We start from the raw sequence: 9,704 nt of genomic DNA, 5'->3' as shown, positions 1-9,704 counted from the left end.
TTATTTGCGCCTTTGGGCTCGTGACACCCTCAATCTTATGTGCTTTCGGACTGGTGACACCCTCTTTACCAGGTGACTTGTGCTCCTTTGATGGTGACGGCAGAGGCGCGTCGCTTCGCTCAGCTGCAGGATTCCTGACAGGATTTGTGTCCACGGCAGCATCCTTGCCTTGATCGCTGCCTCGAGGCACTTGAGGATCTAACTCGTGGAGCACTTGGTGCTGAGCGACTTTCATCGCCCCTGCCAAGTCTATCAGGTGAGACAGCATGGACATATACACGCGGCCGTAAAAGGTTTTCAATTCCCTTACATGCTTGAGGCGCCGTTTTAGAATATCCTCGTGCGATAGCTGCTCTGGTGGTTCAGGCAGTGGTCGCAGGTCGATGGGTGTTGCTTCTTCCTGGTCAGCTTGTGCTCGGGCCATCGCCCTTGTCGTCTTGCCAGGCCGCTGCGCTCTGTCCTCGAAGTTCTGATGGTCTGTAAATGACAAACGATGCTGAGCGGTCAAGGCCAACACGGTCGAGTGGAGTTCATCGCAGTCGTTCATCGCCAGTGGAAGACCTGAATATTTCACATGCTTGAGCTTCTGGCTCGGCTTCTCGACAGGCTTTGAAGTTCGATCTGCTTTACGTTTTTGCCCCATCCCTGCGAATTGCCAAATGACCTACGACCTGGATGTGCAACCTGATGTTGTCATTGCACCCTGCAAAGCTGCCCGAGCAAAGCCGAATCGCCAACATCAAGCCACATAGCCAACAGACAACTCAAGTGGTAGCAAGCCTTGTCAGGCGTGGCAGTGCCATTCGGTAGACGTCGAGTGTCGACAGGAGAATGATGAGGTGACAACAATTCGAAGGTGGAGCCATCACTGGCGGGAGTCTCGTCCACCGCGGGAACTCAAAACGCATGAAGCAGAAAACGCCATGCATGACAACGGAGGGGTGATTTTCAGAAAACCCCTTCCCATACACATGTGTCCTGATAATGCGAACCCTGGGAATATTAATGGCCCCGGAATAATGGTTTCTGGAGGCAAGTCAAGCGATGGTGTTCGAGCTGCGACCGATGTCAGCGCTTCTCTTCTCCAGGAGGAACAGGATTTTTTCCTGCCATTTTGCGACGCGACTTTAACCATGCAGAGTTTGCGACCTCCGTTCTGCGGGAGCCATCGGTATCAGTATCCTCGCAAACCAAGAATTTACGAGGTGCCATTGAGCGCCTCGACTTAGCAATTCGATCAGAAGTGTGCGGAAAACAGGATGAACTATTGCAGCATGCCCGAAGGTTGCAGGAGTCTGAAAAGTCCCTTTACCGCGTCCAGCAGTCCGTGGATACGTTGAAAGTTGCTGTTCGGAGATTGCGGGACGGCATACATGATCCCTTTGAGCAGGTGAGACAAAAATGCACGCAGCTCAGTAATCTTCATGCCGTTATTGACAGCTTGAGGCTAGTCAATCACAGGCTCAAGTTGACTGGAAAACTACACCAAATCATGCGGGACTCGGACAGCATTGATCCCATGGACCTGGCGAAGGCTGCAAAAATATTCAAAGACCTGGAGACAGCGTCGTTAGAATGCGATTTGGCGGGCATCGAGGTTCTTGACAGGTGCTGCACCCCACAAACCCTATCCGCATTGATCAAGAGGGCCTCTTTCGCTCAGACCAGCCCACAGAAACTCAAAGATTGTGGTCATGCATGCATTCCTATTGCCCTCGTGTGATTCAGGTGGACTTTGCCTTGCAAACGTGCACTAGAAAAGACAAATGCTTGTCATCCGAGTTCACTGGTTGCCGTTCGAAATGTCCTCACGCACGAATGCCAGTTCGTGAAAATTCAAAGCTTGCTCAGGCGTAGGTATTGGCGTGCACTGGCAGCAATGCAACTGGTACCCGCACAGCGCTCGAATCACTCAGAAGTTGGGATTCAATGCGTAGGCGTGAATACTCTTTCCACCCATCGCATGGCCACGAAGGCCTTGGAGAATGAAAACTTGCAAGTTGCTTCAAATCAGACATCTGGAAGAGCAGCTTGTGGCTTAAAACAGTCCCATTTGCAGGGACGCCGAGTTCATAAGCAATAGCAAAGCACGTGTGCTCGTGGAAGCCGACAAGCTCCTGATGCAGGGCATGGCATTGCTGGGGCAGGCAGAGGTGGGCAGCGCGCTGCAAGTCTTCTTCAACCTTGAGACCCTGCGGCCTGCTGTGCTCGCCCTTCTTGGTCGGTACACACAAGACGTTGACCAGACGGTGCGGGCGGCGTTGGATGCACGCCAGCTCAGCGGGGTGGTGGCGTCGGCGGGGGGTAACCTGCGGGGGATGACAGGGCCTGGCAGCTCAGGGAAGGTGCAGGATGCTCTGTGGAAGGCTCTTGACGAGGTGGCAAACGGAATTCATAGCGCGGCGGTTGCGATCTGGCACCTGCACCGCGTGGTTTCGAAGAAGCGCGACCCCCTCACTCTCACCGTGTTTCTCGAGGTCATCAAGGTGCAGTCTTGTCCGTTGTGCGGTTGCCGGCTCATTGGATTATGATTGATTGATCCATGATTGATTCAATCTAGTACAGCACTTGAGAGAAGTGCTTTACCATGTGTGAAGCAGCAGCATAGCTGGAAACTTCTATTGCCATCACGTACAAAGAGAGTGCATAATAGCACAGTTACCCTTTTCCATCCTTTCGTTTCGATACAACCTGACGCCTGGTTGTGGCCATGGCATGGTCTGCTGCCACGTGTGGTCGCGCCCACAACCCCACCAGGCCCATTTTGCGCAACTTGTCATGCGTTCTTCCACGACACGGAACGAGGGGATGAGCTGTGTTTGTTGGCTGCCAGCGTTGTGATGGCTAAGTGACGTGGCTATATTGTTCCCGCACAATGGGCAGATCAGTTGATCGGTTGACCAACACCATTTCCATGGCATGCATGCACCTCGAAATCGTGCCGTCAATGTGCATGACAATGTAGGAGGATGGGGACGGCAGCTTGCTGGACATGTTCTGGACAGCTGTTGCCGACAGCCTCAGCAAGGCCATCCAGCAGGCCATGGCGCGAGGGGGGCTGGTGCGAGACGCGCTGGCACACTCCTTCCCCCGCCTCTCCGACTTGCTCGAGGGCCTGTTTGACCGCGTAGCCCGCGACACTGAGTTTCAATCAACCGCGTCTGCGGCCAGCGCTGCTCACCGTTCTGCGGTGGCAGCTGCGGTCAGCCCATTTCAAGATGCCTTCCTCTCTGCCAGCCTCGCTCGCATGCACGAGGCTGTGAACAACCTGTTCCCTGCCGCATCTCGCTCGTTGCCGACCCCCGCCGATGTGCAGAAGTGCATAGGGTGCGTTTCCATGGCAAGATGATTCATTGAGGCATCATTTGCATGGTGATGGCTCCATGCATTGTCAAGCATGATGTTGATCCATCCTCAGACATCTCTGTGGCATTTGATACGTGCAATATAACACAGGTGCCCATTTACCAGCAATAACAATGTGCTTCACCCATATGCATGTCCCTTCCCTTGTGGCCTGGATCAGTCATGCTTTTGGGGACGATTCAAGCGGGTGCACGCATTGATTCGAGTGCTTGTCACTTCCGATCTAGGGGTTTTCATGCTCCCAGGACCCGCAGTGCAGTCATCGGTGCTTGGCACAGTGATCATTCTCTCAAGCATGCCCAGCCAATTTTTCATTGTACACCCATGCATTCACATAGTGCTGGATCCATTTGGATCTATGAATGATAGGGCTTGTCACCGCTTCAGGCTGACGCTTATCTCGAGTCTTGGTTGGCTCTCAAGCATCAGCATTGGCTGGCTGTGACAATTGCAATGCCGTTTGCAGCAAGATACATGAAGAAATGAAGTCCGTTGGCAGCAGCACTCAGCTGGGAACCCTGATGGCGGTAGCAGTTGGTAAAGCCATGGGTCTGATGGGTGCCAGGGTGCACATGTTGGCATCCTCTGGGCAGGACCTCAAAGGCATATCTGGCCAGGCAACGCCTGCCCAACTCCGCAACATCGCGCTATGCTCCCAAGTCCATGATGTCCACCGATCTTTCCTGATGCTGCTTCCCAGGCTCCCTGCTCCGGTGTCGCAGGTGCTGGTCTCAGCCATTTTGCGCGCCTGAGCGCTAAGTAACGTACTGACTACGCCTCAGCAGGATGACGACGGGCCTCATCCCGCGTAGCGTCGATCACGGGGGCTGTGATAAAATAGGAACCATCGAAGTCTACTTGTGCACACGTACTGCCTTGTTGCGAGGCCTAGGGGGTCAGGAGACAGACCACAGACTGATCTTCACATTGTCGGTCGTGTCAGTCCAATGTCTTAGGTTGTGAGCTGGGAGACGCTGGGATTTGATGTTGCTGTGGGTGCCTTTAATCCGAGCGACGTTGGAATTTGGATGCAGGTGATGCGAGAGCCATTGGAGCACATTCAGAGTTGCGCCATCGATCCTGTCGTACCCATCTTCCGTGCCACAAGCGATGCAATGGAGGCCAGCATCCTGCAGATGCACGATGTGGACTGGGCAATTGGCGCTAACGTCACCGTCGTGCGCACCAGTCCCTACATGCAAAAGCTCGCACAGCAGATGTCTCACTTTCGGTTGGAGTTCCTCTCGAGATTCGCGCCCCCCCCCTCCCCTACTGTGCCGTCCTTCGCGTCGCTGCTGACTCAGCGCCTGGCCTGCCGCATCCTGACTTTCTTTGTTCGCCATGCCGCACTGCTGCGCCCGCTCACGCAGCAGGGCAAGCTGCAGCTTGCCAAGGTGCGGCATCACACATCCTTCATGTTCTGGCATTTTCCGCCGCCAGGCTTGCGCCCAGGCTGAGCAACGCTGCACTAACTTGATGGCGGACATACATCCCAACAGGAGGTTTGTAATGCAGTGGTGAGTTGCCAGTATCTGTGTGTCTGCGGCAGTGATAGCATCACAACTCAGCATGCAAGCGTGAATGACGAGTTTCGAAGGACAATTGTATCGGACAACCTGATGTTGGGACGCCGTCAGGGCAGGTGCTATCTGAGTTTGCACGAGCCACCATCAAGGTTAGGGCATGGGCTATGTGTAGACATGCACTGAGACAAACAACGGAGACTGAATCAGAGTACACACCCATGAATTGTAATCGGAACCGTGAACGGGAACCGCTGTTATGCGCCACCACGTTTTCTGGCAACTGGTACACACTGGCTCTGACTCACAGCACGTCCTGATTTACAGATGGCCTGCCGCCTGAACTGTAGTCCAATTCAGCAAAAACTTTGATTGCAGGATATGGCGGAGCTGGAGCAAGAGGTGCGGCAGCATCTGTACCCCTCGGACCTGCTTGGTGAGCCTCACGCCATGCTGCGTGCTTTCCGATCCCTTGTCTTCCTGGACACCGATGCTGTTGTCAATTCGTCGGTGCTTACGACGCTTCCAAAGACGACTGTGCTGTTCCACTTGATGTCGCGGTTGCCTAGCTATGTGCAAAGCCCCCACCAGCGCACTGGCGTCAGCCCGAAGCAGTACTCGCAGTGGATGGATACGCACAGCCCATCCGACATCCTGGCCTCGCTCTCAACCGCACTTCAGGCCGCTGATACATCGGCCATGGAGCCATCGCACAAGAAACTACTAGCGACCATGGCTACCATTCAACAATCCACATCGTAGCTTTTGAATTGTTGACCTGTATGCCGCTGCAATTGAGTGGCGCTGGTGCCATGGATGTAAACAACTTCGCTTGACACATGGGGTTCACATTGCAACCCCTGCGAGGGCTTGCGGGGTTCCGTTGGGGGTGCGGTTCATGCGGTTCAGAGTGAACGCGGAATCTGAGCTTTGCTGGGATTGTTTTGAAATGGCGGAATTATCACAGAAATTAGCATCCGATCCTGTGAAGCCGTGTCGCTGTACGTGGTGTCTGCTGCATGTGCCTCGCGCCAGGTGCCACGCGCGGCGATCGGGACGACATGTTCAGCTACAAGACTGTGTCACAATTCTCGTGCCTGCAGTACATCGGAGCATCATGGCAATCATGCCGACATTTTATTTATATGTAACGAACCATATGCTCAAGATGTTGCCGCAGGGTTCTAGCCTTGAATAGTTAAAGTCTTCTTGGTAGGGGCGTATGCCTGGATACTCAAACGCTTGCCAGTAAAACATGATGCTCGTCAGCAATATGTCTTACGAGGTGTGTCTGGAGCGTATGGCAAGTGCTGTTCGAGATGCGGATTTTTCGCTGGCCACGAGCCTTGGAAACGGCATGCCCATTCCACTAGCTGTCAGCCCAGATGCGCTCTTCGTAGGAGATAAGATTTCTGAAGGTGCCTCAAGTGCTGTATTTTCTGGCACGTTTAACGGACAACCTGTGGCAGTGAAGAGAGCTCACATCCGCACATCCGCTGACCTCATCCGCTTCAGAACAGAGCTGGCGATTTTGAGTGGTCTATCACACCCATCTGTCATCACTGTGGTAGCAGCAAGAGCTTTGCCTCCTGATTATTCTATAGTCATGCCGTTGATGGACACATCCCTGCAGGTGCTGCTCTACTCTGAAGTCTTCTTGGACTGGTCCTGCTTTGGTCACCCCTGGCAGGCGCCCTGCATTGACTCGGTGGCATTCTGCCCTTGGTTTGATCTATCTGATCTGAATATATTCTTCGCATGAAATAACCAAGCTGGCTCACTCAACAGGCTAGAGATATTATTGTCAGCATTGCCCTGCAAATCAGCATTGTGTTCCCTGTGCCACACCAGCCCATGACATCAGTGGCTCGTTCGCTGTATTCTGAAATTTGCCATATTTGAAGGCCTGGCTGCACGTTTTGCAGGTACGTGTGCATACCGATGGGTGGCGTCCAGGATGGGAGACAATTTTGTCGCTGATGTCAAACGTTGCAGATGCATTGGCCTGCGTGCACAGTGCCGGCCTCGTGCACCGTGACATCAAGCCAGGAAACATTCTCCTAGGTCAGGGTGACAGAGCGGTGCTAGCGGACTTTGGGATAGCAGAAGCTGCAAACGAGCTCACGGGGACCAAAATTCAGGCAGCACCTTCCGGGGGCTTCCACAAGGACCGGATGGTCGGCACCCTGCAGTACCTTGCACCAGAAGTTTTGAACAACAGTCATCACACTCAGGTACAGCAGCACATTGTCAACGGCCTGCAATCTGTTTGGAAACACGCAGCTCTTACATTACATGCACTCTTTCTTTCTGCAGATGCTCTGCAGATACTATCCATGCACTCACCTATGTTGGGGCACTTCACACTTTGATACCACCAGGCACGAAGTGTGTTGAACAGTATCTATTATATTCATAGATGATCCGAATTATGGTCTTGTGCAAAGTCCGCATACGCAGAGCTTTGACGCCCTGGGCGCAAGACGAGATACCTTAGCATCATCATGACACACGTGACAGACAGCTGCATCAATTGGCCAAGCTCTGGTGACAGGCATGTGACGTGATCCCGTGACACAGGCTTCAGACGCCTACGCATTTGCCGTCACCGCAAACGAGCTAGCAACCGGCACGTTCCCGTTCGCCGACTGCACGAAGGATAATCCGGCAGCACACACGGTCCTAGAGATGGGCTACGGCGCAATGGAGCTGATAGCCGCCATCTCCTCCGCGCAGCTACGGCCGCTGCTGCCGGCATCAGCCCCGCCAGGCTGGGCCGAACTAATGACAGCTTGCTGGCAGACTGATCCAGCTGCACGACCCAAGCTTCCCGCCATCTCAATGGCACTTGCGGAGATGCTAGCGGCAGTGCGCGCATCCGCAGCACTAGCGGAGCTCATAAAAGTCCCAGAGGTGCCTGCTGCAGGCGCGAGCCCAACTGCGACCCCTGCAGTCGCTGGCGATGCCGTGATGATCGAGGCTGCTCAGGACCCTGCCCCGCAGGCGTGTAATCTCCCGGTGGGTGGGGCAACCGCGTCGTCTGCACCTGCTGCCGATGCAGCGGAGGCGCCTCAAGGTGCCCCCCCGGTTTTGCAGGCCATGCCCTGGGAGAGGACTTGCCACACGGACTGCCCCCCCGCGATGGTTTGCGGAGCGTTTGCCACTGCAGGTAAGCATTGCTCATTGACATGCTGCATGTCACATGCAATTGGAAAAGTCAGGGGGACGATCTACTGTTTGCTGGGTCCTGGTCTTAATTTATCTTTCGCATTCTGCTCTGTCAGTATGCAAACTGACACACCACTGCATGTATACACGCTCTATGACGATGTGGCGTTCTCGAGAGCATGCATGTGTATGCACGCAGTGCCTTGCAGAATGCGAATGGGAGGGAGTGTCAGGACATCGTGAGTGCTGCAGGCCTTCGAGGGGAGTCCAAGATGGAGGACCGCCACGTGATTGTGACTGCGCTGGGAGGCCGAAGTGATGCGAACCTGCTGGCCGTATTTGACGGTCACCGAGGCATTGAAGCAGCTGCATTTGCAGCGGAGAACGTCGCTGCGCAAGTCATGAGGGGCTGGAACGTGCATGACTGTGCGGAGCGCAACATGGAAGCCACTTTCCTAGAGCTGGACAATCGCTTCAGAATCGAGCAGGACACCCTGTGGAATGAACGTGTTGAGCATGTCGGCATCGAAGCAGCTGGAGCTCGTCGATATCCAGGATGTACTGCCATCATACTGCTGCAGGTATGCTTGGACCCCTACTTAGTGTTGATTGTTTACGTTGAGTCCACATCCGAGAGGGCCCCCCGGTTGAAGAAACTATGATGGTCGCTGCGGGTGTGATGATGGCTAAGTTCAAAGGCGTTGAGGCTTGCAGTAGATGGCTGTGTGGAGTAAAAGGTAGTAGAGGGCTATGGGGTAAATTTAAACATTCTCTGGCAACAGTGAGATGTGCTTTGTACACAATGCCCCATTGCCTGCTTTCTCGCACAGCTCGTTTTCATGCATGATGTAAAGCTCTGACATTGCAGGTCGCGGGCAAATTGTTCATAGGGAACGCTGGCGACTGCCGCGCTGTGATGTGTCATGGGATTCACTCCGTGCCGATGACAAGAGACCACACTGCGGACGATGAAGATGAGAGGGACAGGATCAAGCAGTATGGTGGTGTGCTGAAGCATTCGATGGGAAACTGGCGTGTGGGCGCAGCTGGTCTGCAGGTGACACGTTCAATCGGTGACGCGGACTTAAGACGTGACGGCGTCCTGGCAGCGCCTGAGATAACATCACACGAGCTGTCTGATGTGGATGAGTTTGTGATCATCGCATCCGACGGGCTGTGGGACACACTCAGCAACGAGGATGCTGTTGCCCTCGTCCACGACACCGTCAAGGACCCAACCATGGCCGCGCAGCGCCTTGCGACCGAGGCCTTGACTCGAGGGTCAAAGGACAACATCACAGTCGTCGTGTGCTTTTTCAAGGACGTCGGTACCCTGGAAAGCGTTTACAAGGATGGCAAGCAGAAATACAAGCATGCAACTACGCCACCCTCGGCCACGTTCCCGTCAACCATTGCACCCGACGAGGTCAGGGATGCATATTGAACCAGGGCAGAGAAGCCAGGGTAGAGAATGTGATTGCATTGCTGTGTCAAATACGCAAACGAAACGTTGCATGATAGGGGTTGACTGGAGTGAACATCCGTTCACTCAACAAGACAAGCAGACTCATTCCCGTGCCGCAGCTCAAGCTGTCAACACATGAAGGCTGCAGTCAACTTGCGTCCTGTTTGTCACTCCAAACAAAT

At 54.2% G+C, this 9,704-nt stretch overlaps 2 protein-coding genes across 2 annotated transcripts; both read left to right on the top strand.

Moving 5' to 3' along the window:
- The first annotated feature begins 1,019 nt into the window (after positions 1-1,019).
- Positions 1,020-5,651, top strand: LOC149810469 (conserved oligomeric Golgi complex subunit 5-like). The gene is made up of 8 exons (XM_089994255.1): positions 1,020-1,171; positions 1,285-1,608; positions 1,729-1,857; positions 2,060-2,486; positions 2,966-3,327; positions 3,833-4,088; positions 4,323-4,760; positions 5,268-5,651. The coding sequence occupies exons 1-8, from the start codon at positions 1,020-1,022 to the stop codon at positions 5,649-5,651; spliced, it is 2,472 nt and encodes an 823-aa protein (XP_089850381.1).
- Positions 5,652-6,144: 493 nt separating this feature from the next.
- LOC149810468 (protein kinase and PP2C-like domain-containing protein) lies at positions 6,145-9,501 on the top strand. The gene is made up of 5 exons (XM_089994254.1): positions 6,145-6,522; positions 6,815-7,123; positions 7,470-8,058; positions 8,310-8,638; positions 8,926-9,501. Exons 1-5 carry the CDS (start codon positions 6,145-6,147, stop codon positions 9,499-9,501), a joined length of 2,181 nt encoding a protein of 726 aa, XP_089850380.1.
- The last annotated feature ends 203 nt before the right edge of the window (positions 9,502-9,704 follow it).

Source organism: Nuphar pumila, unplaced genomic scaffold, assembly GCF_984573655.1.
Source record: "Nuphar pumila unplaced genomic scaffold, dmNupPumi1.hap1.1 HAP1_SCAFFOLD_340, whole genome shotgun sequence".
Lineage (NCBI taxonomy): Eukaryota > Viridiplantae > Streptophyta > Magnoliopsida > Nymphaeales > Nymphaeaceae > Nuphar > Nuphar pumila.
The sequence above is the reverse complement of the archived record's forward strand: the minus strand, read 5'-3'. Positions and strand labels throughout refer to the sequence as shown.

Excerpts from the sequence above, each read along its gene's own strand:
- LOC149810468 (XM_089994254.1), top strand. The coding sequence starts at position 6,145 with ATGATGCTCGTCAGCAATATGTCTTACGAGGTGTGTCTGGAGCGTATG. Across the intron at positions 7,124-7,469 it reads ACAACAGTCATCACACTCAG|GCTTCAGACGCCTACGCATT; the intron begins GTACAGCAGCAC and ends CCCGTGACACAG. Across the intron at positions 8,059-8,309 it reads CGGAGCGTTTGCCACTGCAG|GCCTTCGAGGGGAGTCCAAG; the intron begins GTAAGCATTGCT and ends TGAGTGCTGCAG.
- LOC149810469 (XM_089994255.1), top strand. The coding sequence starts at position 1,020 with ATGGTTTCTGGAGGCAAGTCAAGCGATGGTGTTCGAGCTGCGACCGAT. Across the intron at positions 1,172-1,284 it reads CCGTTCTGCGGGAGCCATCG|GTTGCAGGAGTCTGAAAAGT; the intron begins GTATCAGTATCC and ends GCATGCCCGAAG. Across the intron at positions 1,609-1,728 it reads GGCATCGAGGTTCTTGACAG|GTGGACTTTGCCTTGCAAAC; the intron begins GTGCTGCACCCC and ends CGTGTGATTCAG.